This window comes from Macaca nemestrina, chromosome 5 (assembly GCF_043159975.1).
Source record: "Macaca nemestrina isolate mMacNem1 chromosome 5, mMacNem.hap1, whole genome shotgun sequence".
Classification (NCBI taxonomy): domain Eukaryota; kingdom Metazoa; phylum Chordata; class Mammalia; order Primates; family Cercopithecidae; genus Macaca; species Macaca nemestrina.
In genome coordinates this window covers 98,177,319-98,191,745 of record NC_092129.1, presented here as the reverse complement: position 1 = coordinate 98,191,745, position 14,427 = coordinate 98,177,319, and the positions used below count along the sequence as shown (strand labels likewise).

The window sequence follows — 14,427 nt, the reverse complement described above, 5'->3', positions numbered from 1 at the left end:
TCTTTGCACAGTGCTTTACCCTGTCAAGGACAATGCAGCAATAAGCAATTTTACCAAAATATCATAACACAATATCTGAGAGTTGAGAATTATTGTACAATCCTATTAATTTGATTAGTCAAATATACAAGTTAGATTTTTCAATTTATGTTGCACTGATTCCCAAAATTAGATTTCAAATCAGGACTGAAATAGACGTATCAGTAACATGGAGAAGTTTCAAGTATATTTCTAAATCCACTAGGAATCAACTATTGTTTTTTTTTTTTTTTTTTTTAATTTTCAGTGCCTTCAATTCTTTGCATATATGTAACCTTTGGGAAAAAATATATATTGCAGGGTTTGACGTTATGTATGAATTCTATGCACATAGATTGACTGCTACTGAGGCTCCAGGAGGCTTTGGAGAGAGCAAGGTGGCACTGAATTTGATCATAGAAGACAGAATCATATTTTTAAAAGAATTCTCCCAGCAATTCAGCTATATAGCAAAGGTTTGTCACTTTTCCTCTCAAACCCTTCTGGCTGTCAGTGCTCTAAGAGGAAGGTAAGGAGGAATGCAAACAAACTGCTGGGGTGAAATCCAATAATAGAGTTGGACCCTACTGGGGGTTCCTGGGAAGAATCAGCCCATCTAACATTACTTCCACTGCTATCTCATTGTCCAAATCCTGCCATTAAAACCTTTCATTAGGCTGGGCGCGGTGGCTCACGCCTGTAATCCCAGCACTTTCGGAGGCTGAAGTGGGTGGATCACCAGATCAGGAGTTCGAGACCAGCCTGACCAACATGGTGAAACGCTGTCTCTACTAAAAATATAAAAATTAGCTGGATGTGGTGGTGCACACCTGTAATCCCAGCTACTCAGGAGGCTGAGGCAGGAGAATCGCTTGAACCTGGGAGGTGGAGGTTGCAGTGAGCTGAGATCGCACCACTGCACTCCAGCCTGGAGACAGAGCAAGACTCCATCTCAAAATGAACTTTCATTAATACTGTACCTTACAGACCTAAAGTATGGCCAAAGAAGTGATCCTGTCTAGTCACAATGCCAGCCTATTTTCCCTTTGAAGCAACCAGGAGAACGATTTAATGGGGCCTCATACATGGGTTAGGGAAGAAGTACAGCCAACATCAAACTGAGCTACTAAATCAGGGTTTCAACTCAGGCTTAGCATCCTTTCTGCTTCGGCATAGTAGCTTCACTGAGTCTCTGCAGCTTTAGGGAGCCATTGCCTGAGGAAGTAGCTGGTGATCATGGCCATTTTGGAGAGCCTTGGGACAGGATGCAACACACTATAGGAGGCTGAGGTGCTTAGTCTTCTGGGCCTGCAACAGACGTGGACAAAACCATTGCTGAATGGCAGTAAAATCTGCTCAGCATTCTTTGCCTTGTTTATGATCTTCTCCTTGTTATTTAGGAACTAATTACGCAGTCTGCAGGATGCCTCTGCTCCCAGGCCTTGTGCTGCTCTCTGACCACTTGCCTGCCTGTTATTTCTGTCTGTAGACAGAGGTCAGCGAGAGAAGCCATCAGACTTTAATCAACCTTCTCTCCCACTTGTTAATATCAGTGACAAAGTCTTTGATGAGGACAGAATGTTTCATACTTGACTATCAAGGATTCGGGGATCTAGGGATTATTTATGGATTTCATTACACACTTAATTCCCATCCACTGTTACTGTGAATAGCTGAGGTTTGCCTATATCCCTAACACAATTTCACATCTGCAGAGGGGCTCCTATGCCCTGAAGTGCTGAGCATGTTCAGGTTGCCATGCCTATCCAAGAATTCTGGGTTACAGAATACAAAAATATGCAAGAAGCACTTGTGTAGGATTACAGGGTAAGATAGGTGAAAATGTTTTAAAGTATAGGAGCATCTCACTTTGAACAATAGAGCAGTTTCAGAAAAAGTTCTTGTAAAATGGATTTATGAACATTTAGTGACATTTTAATCGACCAGAGGAGTTGACAACTCAAGGCTCACTGTGCAATGAGCTCTTTTGCAGGTGCAAAGTATTTATGTGAAGAAATAATTCCCTCACCATTTATCTTTTTTACGAATTTGAATTTTAATATATCAAGTTGTCTTAAGACACCTGTATAGCTAAATCTGCCAAGATGCTTTTCATTGACTATCTGGTAGATGAAGGGACTCATTCTCCCACGGAAATATTATAAACAGCCTGGCTTTTTCCACTTTCAAAGCTGAGAAATGCTTATTGTAAATTGAACATAAAATTTTCAATGGGCCACACCTAATTAGGTTTCTACACTGCTTGAACACTCAGTCTTCGCATATGGGAGAAAAGCAAGGAGACCAGTTCATATAGTCTGGTTTAGAAGCTTTTGCTTTTTTAATGTTAAATCTATTTGTTATTGTTTTTATGTATATTTGGGTAAGAAAGGCCTATGTATTTGTTTTTGTTTTAAGTTTCTAAATCTTGTATCTTTGCAAATACTTTAATCACTTGCCTACAGAATTTTCATTTAGACCCAAAGAATCAGAATAAGCTCATTTTCATTTATAAATTTCATCTTTTTCTGCTGTTTATGCCTCATCTTTTATCTTCTACTCCTAGACAAAAGCTTGTGTTTTTAGCTCCCATTTTCCAGATGATTGCTCTGTCTTTGCTGTCGTTTGTGCAGACGGCTTCAGAATTCCAGCACAAACATATAGTGCCATAAAAAATAAGCCAGATTTTTTTAAATAAATGTTTAAAACATAGTAAATCTGCTTTTGCCTACTGTTTGACTTTCTCTTGGCTCACTACCTGACATCCATTAGGTACACTTGGAGTATTCTAGCCCTGGACACGAAGGAAAGAACTTGCTTTTAAGATTGCTTTGTATTCAAAAAAAAAAAAAAAAAGATTGCTTTGTATTATCTAAAGTCAGAGATGATAGTAACCAGAACAAGGGCATTGAGCCTTGTTGCCAAGTCTTTTGGTTTACAGCTCTTTCTTGGCTTTGGTATTCATTCTCGTCTTTGCGTCTGAGATGAGAAGTCCTATTTTGGTTAATGACAACTTCCCTCACACATGCCTAATCATCCTTAGAGGCAGACCTGGAGGCTCTTTTGGCTGTTTAGGCATATGTTCATTTATAAATAAAAATGAGTGTATTCTGATTCTTCTGGTCTAAATGAAAAATTCTATAGGCAAAGTAACTTATCCCACAAGACAGGGGAGGAAAAATTAGAAATGGAGAGTCATGGAAGCTGACTCTGTTGGTGGACACCACATTTTAACCATAGTATTGTTTGTTTCTGGTTCCTAAACACCAAGGGTAGTCTACTAGCATGCACACAAAGCCTCAAGAAGCTTCTTTACTTCAGGCATCTCCTTAGGCCACCTTGTTAAAGAATTTACTTCATAATCAGTTTCTAAGAATCAGTATTTCTTTTCCTATTTTCATCCACTTGGACATAATGTGATTAGAACAAAGAATTCTCAGGCTTTGGGACTGATCAGAATCATCACTAAAGAAAATACTACCAACAGTCCTACCTTCATGTAGGAACTCTGTTGTTTTCCCTCCACTTGCACATTGTAATGGTTGTGAGAAACGAGGCTAAGGAGGAAGTCAATTCACATGGGGCCCCATCTTCTTGGAGGGCTCTCTGGGAGGGGCAACTGCACCAAGATTTTTGTTGAAGCATATTTGCTGCAACGATGACGTGTCCATCACACTCATCTCTCGAGAGAGAGCCCCCCTGGGAGATAATGGCATTTTGCAGTGAGTGTGGCCTATCTGGATCATTCCAAGGAATATTTGGATCTATCTAATTTAGGCAAATAATGTTGAAATACATAGGGGTTTTCCCTCTCCTAAGAACTGGAGGATGTTTTCTAAGGTTTTCTCCAATCAGTAGGAGGGTACAAACACTTGAAAGTATTCACACTGGATTACTGGGTAAGACAAATTGCTCATAGCCACCCAGGTTAGAAAGATTGGGATTTAACGTGACAAGCCATCAGAGACTGAACTGAATGGTTAAAGGGTCTGTGTCCTTTTGTAGAATAATCAGAGATTGTTAATGAAGCACAAACCAGAAAAATTGTTATTAGGCTTGTAAGTGCTTGTAATATAATGTGTTCAAAAATATATGGCAAAGCTCCCTCTTCCTTAAAAAGACACAAAATTTACACCAAAAAATTGTGTGAAATGTGTATGGTAAAATCTTTATAAAAACTGTGAAATGTGCCATTGATTTGGAAAAGGGTTAACGCCAGAATATTTTAAAGCTTTACTCCCCTCCTTGCAGTGTAACCCAAAGATGTCTTCAGTTTTTTCCTTCCTTTATAAACTCAAAAGTCTAATTGAAAAGCAGTCTGTGTTACTCAATATGAATGAAGTAAGTACACTTGGGTCAGGTGTAGGGTTGGGTTGCTTTGGACAGTTTAAAAAGATTCTCCTCTTAGCCCTTATCTGTTTGTTCCCTGAAGGATTTCTGTATCCCTTCAGGCAAACCAAGCAGTAGCAGCAGCAATAATCTTATTTACAGAGAGGGCAGGAGGGCAGAGGGTTGGAAATCCCAAGGGCTAGCGTTCAATATGGTCCCTGTCATCTTGAGATCAGAGGGTTTGCCCCAGCCCAGGTGAATAATGACCGAGAACACTTTGTGACTGATGACTCTGCTATGTGTGGGGAGTTAATTGATGTTCCTCTGTTCCAAGTGAATAATCCACTTTCTCGCAATGATGGTGATGTCATCAAGTGGGAAAATATGCAGCCAGCTAATGTGGAAACAAGATACAGAGTCCCAATCCCCACCTGGATGCTCTTCTGGGCAAGCAGGAAGTGATACTTTTACAGATGTATACAATGCTTTGTAAAGAAATCTCACTGAACTAGCAGAACTAGGAGAAAAGCTATCTAAACTTTGACCGTTTTGACTAATATTATGAATCTGCTCATACCTCTGTAAACCACAACGCAGGGGCATCAAGAAAAATTAATCACCTTAGCATCTATGACCTTTGGTTATCTGACCCCCCACCCTCATCCTTATTACTCTCCTTCAGGTACCATGTCCTAGACACATGAGACTATATGTCATTCACTGGACGTATTACACTGTCTTACATCTCTCACCTCTTACCCCCAACTCACCATAATTTATCTCCTTGTAGCTTCCTTTATCCCCATTTTTCCCTTTCTTCTTTTCATAGCTAGATCCCACTTTGTCTTCAGTGCTCTATTCAAGCATCACCTCTTCTTCCTAAGTCAGGTATTTGTGCCCTTTCTAGTTTCCCCTAGCCTCCTCCATTTTAGCATTGATTGCATTGTGTTGTAATTATCTTTTTAAGTGCTCACCTACTTTCATTAGATCTTAAGTAATTTGATGATTCACCATGGTAGATAATAAATGTTGCTTGAGTTGAACAGGATATATGCACAGCACAGTTGACTTATAGGGAAATTGGCTTATGGGTCTCAACTCAGTAATCTAATAGCTAAGAGTCAATCTGAGCTATACCACTTACTAGCTGTGTGATCTTCACCAGGCTACTGTCTGTCAAACTGGAATATTAATACCTCACAGAGTGGCTGAGACGATTAAATGAGATGGTTCATCTCATACTGAGATAAATACCAACCATTGTTATCAATGCCAAGTATGAGGTAGGTTCTCAGCAAATACTTGCTAAATTGTGTTTTACAGTTTTCACAACTTACATTTCACTGGCTATCAGAGTATTATTTCCTCAATGACATATTCTATGTACAAGTTAAAAATAAAAGGCAATTTTTTTAAAATAAATGAGCTAAAGTCAAAACAAGAAAGCAATAGCCAATAGGCTAGAAAACTAGCTACTGTAGGTGGGACCAGGAATTATTTTAGTGCCCGGCTCTGGAGATAAAATAAATCTAACTTCCCCTCAGCCACTCTTTCAGCTATCCAAGGTGTGTGATGATTCATATGAGGCCAAGTAACAAAGAACACAAATTTAATTTATTTTGACATCCAGAATATATTTGACAAAGTTTTTGAATTGCTGCTGTCTGGAAAGTGAAGGAAAGGAAATAGAAACATGTACTTCATCACACCCATGCTCCTTGGCAATGTGGTGTGATGGAAAGATCCAGAGTTTGGAGACAAAAGACCTGGTTTGCATTCAAGAGCAACTTACTAACTACCCACGTAAACTTGGGCAAGATACTTGGCCTCTTTGAGCCTACATATATAGAATAAGATGTTAGAATTTTAAACACTATTTTTACTAGGCATTCTGGTAGGTAGAGGTGGTGGTTTTCATCTGTAAATTTGTTAGCACATGGGAAATTTTCAATAAATACTTGTGTAATATAAGGCTTTAACTGAAAGAAAATTGAATACAAGGAGGCACTGCTTAATAAAAATAATTTGGGCCTTGGAATGAGGAAGTCCTGGGTTCCAACCATAGTTATCTTGTCTTTACCTCACAGAGTTTTCTTTTTGCTTATAACATGAAGTTAATAAGAGACATCACAGGGATGCTGTGAGGGTTAAATAATATATGTTAGGTGCTGGCACAATGCCTGACATTCAGTAGGCACAATAAAATAGAGTGTCTTTGTCCTGATCACTAGCTAAACAACTGGTATAGACATTATTAACTGAATAACTAAGCCAAAATGAAGTATTCCAACACAGATTAATTCTAACACTTTACATTGTTGTAGCCTTTTGTAGGTTTCAAAGCTCTTCAGAACACTTTATACCATCTGATGTTACTGCTATTTTCAGAGCTGGCATTTTTACAGATGAGAAAATCGAATCAGGGGTTGTGGCTTGTTTGAGTCTAAACCGCTAGAAAGTGAGCACGCACTTCTACATTTCCGCTACGAGTGGGTCTAAATCTGCACAGCTGGTAATTCCTCCTCCAGTGTTCTTTCCAACACGGTGGCTGCCTGGGTCAAAACTGGGTATCTTTGACATTTGCCATGATTCTGATATTAGCCAAAAAGATTGTGTACTCAGTAAGGAACATATGAACATTTTCAAATAGATCAGGCTTACCCAAAGATGTATTCTATTATTATTAAAATAAACACACGAAGTGCTGCATTAGTCATCTATTTCTTAGTATTAAGAGAACAATTATTTGTTTGCTCCAGAAATATTTGAGCAAGTTCAAAGTAATGAAGGAGGTGCTGCAGTTAATACTGGGAAGTCCCAGTGTCTGATTTTTCTCTTAAGCTAAGATTGCAACTGTAATATTTTAATTACTCTTCCCATTTGTCAATTTCTTTTGGTCATTTCCCCCCTTTTTTTTTTTTTGGATATGTCACAGTGAGGTATGTAGTCTATAAGCCCAGGTATTTGTTATTTACTGTTACCCAGAAACTTTTGAAGTGGTTAAGACAGTACAAACGACCAGCATTTCTGAGATGTTCAGAGACCCACCCATTATATGTTTCACCTCCTAAGCTAAACAGATATATAACCTCCAAATTTCTTCTATCAGCATTCCAGGGGAGTCAAGGAACGATGATGACGTGTACAGTTCATTTTCTAAAATCCAATATGGAGTCAAGAACTTTACATGTATCACCTTCAATCCAGGAAAAACTTACAGAATATTCTAGAGATGACTACAGAAATTTTCCAGTTGGAACCATCCATGAGGCAAACTGGAGTTTCTGCATGTCTTAATTGATTTTGTTTCTACATTATCCCAAATGTGTATTTCAATATAGATAGCAACACATATTGATTGTGGATTAGTTTTTGAGTCATAAGATACTCTATGAAGATACTGAAATAAGTATCTTTCTCTCATCAAGTCTCAGTATGAAATTTAAGAGCTAAGAATACCTATCATTTGCTTTTTGATAGGAAGCATTCAGCATGCACCTAGCCAGTGTTTACTAAAAGAGACAGAACGATCAATTTTTGACTATAGTCATTAAGAAGCAAAGATAATCTACTCTCAATATTTCAATATAATCTATTTTCAAATATTTAATTACTTGAAAAATATAAAATCTTTCAAAATTGACTGCAAACATACTTTATTACAGACAGTAATATTTAAACTTCATGGTAATGCTTTCTTCATTATAAATTTTAAAGGTATTTTCTCTTATTGTTCAAATTGAAATTATGAGTTTTTACAAACTGTGTTGAAAAGCACTTATCTCTTTTCTGGGGTTCAAAATATACAATGCTCATACATTTTTTCAGTTTATATTGTACTATGTCTGTTAAGTCTCAATTTAATTTACACATTATGAATGGTATGTTTGCTTTAATTTACTGCAGAATCATTTATATCTTTAATGAAATAATGCTTTTTAAAGGTGTGGTAGCCTTTTCTGCTTTATTGTGTAAAAAATAGCTTTTTGTGTGTTTTTCCTATGTTAAAAATAAGTAGATTAATCCAATATGTCCCCACTTTTCAAGTAAAGTTCTAAGTGCTTTTTGAGGAACAAATTAGTTCGGCAATCTTTTAGAAATCAAATCCTTAGTATTTTGCCATCAGACTGTGAAATAAGGCAGAGTTCAAAGGCATTTTATGTTCTTCATGGTAATCTAGAATTTTTATTTGATTCCAGGTAACTTTGGACAATAGACATGATGAGATGTTTTCTCTTTGAATAAGTAACAGTTTAATTACATCATTGAAATAAAATATACTGTGGGCTTAATACATTGTAAATATTACAGAAGAAGTACTACTTTGCTATAGTAATTTAACGACTGAAGCTACATTTAATAACAATCTTACCAGTACTTGTATACAAAGTATTATACAGATTACTAACGAAGATTTTGCAGCGGTTGCAACGACATTACCAGCTCAACAAACATCTAACAATACAATATTCTTCTAAGAGGAAAAGTAATAATGTTAGATTTACAGACAATAAAGAGTCATGTTTTCCACTTGAAACATTGGAAATAAATTTGAATCCAGATACAAGAAAAGGTTTCCTTTCTTGGGAACTCTGATCCCCAGTAGGCCTAGTACAGTCAATTTACATGAAGACAGCTTTTAAGATGCCATGGCAATGTAAAGAATCTCTCCCATCTGAAAATTACTGATTTGTAGGCCACTGCTCAAACATCTGACTTTTTAGAAACCTATTTACATACATTCAGCCCAAATCAGTAGATAGAATGTTTTTTTCTATATTACAATAGGCATTGTTAACATTTCATCAGAAGGCCAGTGCAAGACAATTAATTGTTAATAGCCATTGCCCAGCATTTAGGAGATTTCAAAATATCATACAAATATACAGTTAGAGTGTGAGAAATCTAATTGTGCGCATGATATGGGTGGTCTCTTTTATGGACATGAAATGGCAGATATTAATCAACAGGACAGTAACTAGAGCGCTACTCATTCAGGGCCTAATTCTCATCTGGTGATTGGGCCTATTTCCTGCAGAGTGGGTTTGGGCAGCAAAAGGTCCTTGGCATTTAATACCAGATAGACTTAACTCGAAGAGCCAGAGAGGCTTGGAAATCATCTCAAGTGTAGGACAGATGTCTACAGCATCTCCCAGATCCATATTCTTTCACATATATTTCATACAAAATAAATCAGAGGTTCTTCTTGGAGGCAGCCTTACTTGCCCAGATGAAACATTCTAGGACTGATTCATCATGACTCTGAGAAAAAAAAAAGAGCAGGTTGGGAATTTGGCCCTTTCTGAAGACATGTGTGATGGTACAATGCATGGTCAGGGTAAGTACATCATCCTCAGAGGAAAGTAAGATACCTCTGATATCAGACCTTATAAAACTCACTTAAATTTAAATGATGATTACATTAATGGAGTTAATTATGGGGCTAAATAATGAGTGATATTAACAAATAGTAATTCTAATAAGTATATTCATTGGGGACAACATTTTCGTCACTTGGGTTAAGAAATGATATGAAAAGTGTCAAAGTGAATCTAACTAGTTTTAAACCTTTTTAAATGAAGGTTGTATAACATACGTGATGATACTTCACAGATATTTCTTAGACTATCAATAAGCACCAACTTTAGTGCTGTCAGCCCCATTGTCCCTTAATTTATTATATATGATTTAGATCTTGAAAGCACAACACACTATAAAATCTACATTGCATACGCACAAATGCAGTTTCAAAAATGAATCCTGAAATTTTTCTACCATAACAAGAATTTCATCTCTACTAGCTCTTCATGCTGTGAAAAGAGCATTGGTACTGCCTGGTGAGCTCTGAAACATGTGGATTAATATTCAGGATGATGCCGGACAAAAGACTGGCAATTCTTAAATGGAAACTAGACCCTGGTGAGTCCTTCTTGTAAATAATCTCTCCTTTCTTTAAAAAGAGATCTTACTAATCCTCTAGCACCCTGAGCCTTCATCTGCATATGACAGAGAGGTAAAGTAACGGAACCAGCAGGCAGATTCAAGGTGTGCAGACAGACAATGCAAAGTATCTCACAAGCCACATCCTGCCTTAGAGCATGAACTGCAAGAAGGGGAACTGTCCCATCATGCTGCTTGGGTATCTCGAGAGCCAGAAATCACCAAATAGATGCCAGCTCTCTACTTCACTTCAGACTATGTAGACCTTGGGGCCTTGTAGGAGTCATGTTTTATCTGTATAAGAAGAGATTATAAATACAATTTGTCAGGGTTAAGTAGATTCTTCAGCAATATCATTCCTTACTGGAAAAAGGCCCAACAATGAGCACCCATGGCGCCATTAAGGAGTATGAGACCAGGGTGTAAGAAAGGAGCTGTGTTTATCTGCATGCTTTAGTGTATCATGCTGACCACGAGCAAAGGAGAGGTCTGTTCCTTAGCCCAAACCTACCAAGACAGAGCTGGGTGCTCGGCTGTCACCAAGGGCATGTGGGCAAAGCATAGATGCAGCATATCTAGACCTCAATCCCAAGTGTGTTGGCTCTTCACTGCCGTTTTGTGTCTCATCCACTGTCGGATTCAGCCTTTCTAGCCACATGGGCTGGGTGTGATAGTCCTACTTTAACATGATGTATATAGTGCATACTACCTACACACACAATTGAAAAATGTTATTTATTTTTTTTTTAAGAACTTCTTCCTTTTAGTGACTGATATCTTGCTCAATATTTGGTGCTCAGAAACCAAAGTACTCTCCTTTCCCGGCAATAACACTATAAATACAGCCCTTACTTGCATGTCTGTCATTATTTCTTGCTAAACACTGGTCTTATGTAATTCCTAAAGGTCAATTTAGTAATACTTGATCCAATCTCTTAAGGAGGGACAGGGTGAAATTTTTGAATGGTTAGAGTCAGTATTTTTATCAATAAGATTACAGGAAGAACTCAACTTTAGAAACTGAATCCATGTGCAAGAGTGCAGCAAGTGGTAACAGTTTATACTTGGTCACAGTTTTCTCACTTTATGACATTACTGTAACAGTTACAGGAGAGAAACACACATACACACATTTATATTCACACTCACACACAGTATAATTTTACTGATCCAGACAATACTTCTTTGCAATTAAAAAAAAAAATGAAGACTGTTGTTTGGCCACCCAGGCATGAAATCTACTTAAACCTGGAATATAGGAACACAATACTATTCAAGTAAACAGCAACTGCACAGTGATAACAATATACATTAAGATTAACACATGCTGTCTTAAGAGATCCAGTAATAGCTAAAGACTAAAGAAAGTCAGAGATGTCGCTCAAAAAAGTCAATATGTTTTCCCTCTTCCGTTCTGATTATAATCCATTAGAACAGCTATAGTCCAGAAGATAATGTGTCTTCCTATGAAAATGCAGGGCTAATAAATTTTTAAGTATGAATGAATTCTGCTCAATATTTTGAAGTCTTCAAATTCTTCTTGTTGAGGTAACAGAAAAATAAATCTTTATGGTCACTTCAGTGTCAAAATTAAATAGAGATATTTGAAGAAATATTAAGGTTTATTTCTAATGTTATATCATGGGTAATAATATAGAAAAAAAGTGCTCTCGTTGACATATATCCACTACTTGTCCATTGTTCTCATAAAAGTCTAACTTTCAGTTTTGCTGAACTAAACAAATATTAATAGCACATAATAAACACTGGTAACACATCTCACGGGACATAATACATTTTACAAAATATCTCTACTTTAGTACTATAACTGTTGTAAAAATGGACATCTCTGATACTACGGACAGTTACATTTCACATTATAATGAAAGTTGTGGTTACAAAGGCATTACTCATTTGATGGCATTTTTCAATGGGTACTTAGACTTCCAATTGTGTAGCCAACGGTTTCCCTCCTATTTCATTGAGACTTTGAAGGATCGTTCAGTCACTTAAGCAACAGGCTTTCTTCACTGTAACCCCTGGAGAATGGAGTTTGAGTACCTAAACTATGGAAACATTAGCAAACTGGTAAGTGATCACGGTGGCAATCACCTTTTCACTGAGCGTGGTAAACTTAAAAAAATATAACCGAGAAGACAACAGACTCTTCCAGATTTTGAGCTTAAAAAAAAAAAAAAATTCTTTTCCTGTGCTGCCAGGGAGGCATCAGGCTCACAGAGCCTCGGCAGACGTGTCTGTGGACACAGACATGGTTACCTTGGCAATCTTGACCGTGCTCTTGATGCAGCTTTCTGCGGCCCTGTGAACACTGGCTGCGTTGTTTGCGTGTTTGTGCAGGCAGTCCGAGTCCCCCATGCTGTTATCCAGAGGCTGCGCGGTGCCTTCACAAGAGGGAAACATGCTCCGGAAAGCGTGTCGCAGGTCCTTACTCCTCAGAGCATAGATGATGGGGTTCACGGTGGAGTTCAGCAGGCAGAGCATACTGCAGAATGCAAACACTGTCTTAATGAGCTTGTTCATCTTCCCAAAGACATCATACACCATGATTGCAAGCAGAGGGCCCCAGCAGATGATCAACACCACCAGGATCAGGACCAGGGTCTTGGCTAACCTAATGTCCATGCGGGCTTGGTCAGGCCGGGTCACCTGTACCTTCCCATCCTCAGACGTGTGGATGATGATGCTCTTCTGGGTGCCACGCTGAATCATGCGGACGGCGTGGCTGTGAGCCTTCCAGAGAATGTACATGTACGCATACACGATGAACAGAAGCAGCACGCTGGTGACCCCGATCCAGAACATCAGGTAGGTTTCATCAATGTGTGGGAAAATGTCTGAGCAAACAGATTGCAGTTTCTCACAGTTCCAGCCCAGGAGAGGGAGCACGGCAATCACAATGGCTATGGTCCACATCAGGCAAAACGCCACCACAGCCTTGGGCCTGGTGACGATCCTCTTATAGGCCAGGGGCCTGTGAATGGATATGTACCTGTCGATGGCCGTGAGGAACAGGCTGCCCACAGAGGCAGTGAAGGAGGCTGTGACCCCACCCAGTTTGAACAGAAACACATTGCGGCTATCTTTGCGGTGGAACACATGGAAGTCAATGAAGCTGTAGACAAAAATGACGCTCCCCAGGAGGTCTGCCACCGCCAGGCTGCCGATGAAGTGGTAGGAAGGCCTGCAGCGGAGGCTGCGGGAGTGGAGGATGACACACAGCACCAGGAGGTTCTCCAGGACCGTGAAGGTGCCCAGCGTGAGGGACAGGACTGCAATGGCCAGCTGCTGGCTGGGGTTCAGGACCATGAAGCACTCTATGTCCATGAAGTTCTCCCCACACTGGATGTTCTCCTCATTCTCCTTGAAGGATGAGAGAGACTTGTTGTAAAATTCTGTAATGTTCACCTGGTCTGCTGGGACTAGCTGGGGGTTGTCTCCCGCAGTCATCTTCTCTTGGAAGGGACTTCCCCTAAAGGAAGTTAAAGGGAATTTCTGTGGGAAGTACCCTAATTTGGATGCCATGTCACCTTTGATGTCTTCGTACTGAATGTCATTTGAGCCCACGTACAGGAGGTCAGTGGTGATGGTGCGGAAGGTGGTATCTGCAAGGCCATCTAGGATCGACTTCATAACCTCAGTCTTTGATTAGGCTGAGCTCAAAATGACTGAGAAAGTGACCCCCAGGGGGCAATCCTAAGAGGAGGGAAAACAAATAAGCTGAATGATGAGAAACAGGGAGAATAAAAACAAAGAGACACTATAAATGTGGCAAATGTACTGTCATGGCAACTCATTCCTGTCTTTGAACAGTAGGAGGTCAAGTCCTCATCAGATTCAGTCAGCAAAATGAGTCAGTCACGCAGAGAAAAGCTCCCCAAAGTTCGGGGATGGTGTGACACACACCAGAAACATATGATCTTTTCATTATTTAAACCCTCTGTACTGAAGTCAGTGTGTGAATCCAGGAAGGACCTCCAGGGCCTAAATGAAATGTTTCTCGGGGGCAAGGTCCATTTCATAGTCACGTTAGGAAGTGTTTAGCACCTGGTTTCTCCTATCACATACACATGCTATCCCGGTGCTGGTGGGGCTGGGGAGAGCACTGATGTGTCACATGAC

The 14,427-nt window shown here is 39.1% G+C and overlaps 1 protein-coding gene across 4 annotated transcripts in view; it reads right to left on the bottom strand.

Annotated features, from left to right (window-relative positions):
• Positions 1-254: 254 nt before the first annotated feature.
• The window catches only part of LOC105496325 (cannabinoid receptor 1), a 35,501-nt gene continuing 21,328 nt past the window's right edge, over positions 255-14,427 (bottom strand). For all 4 annotated transcript variants that reach the window (XM_071096746.1, XM_071096745.1, XM_011766668.3 and 1 more), the window contains one exon: positions 255-14,001. In XM_071096746.1, coding sequence (XP_070952847.1) covers positions 12,520-13,938 — 1,419 coding nt within the window. In that variant the 5' untranslated portion in view covers positions 13,939-14,001 and the 3' untranslated portion in view covers positions 255-12,519. The remainder of the gene's footprint in view (positions 14,002-14,427) is intronic.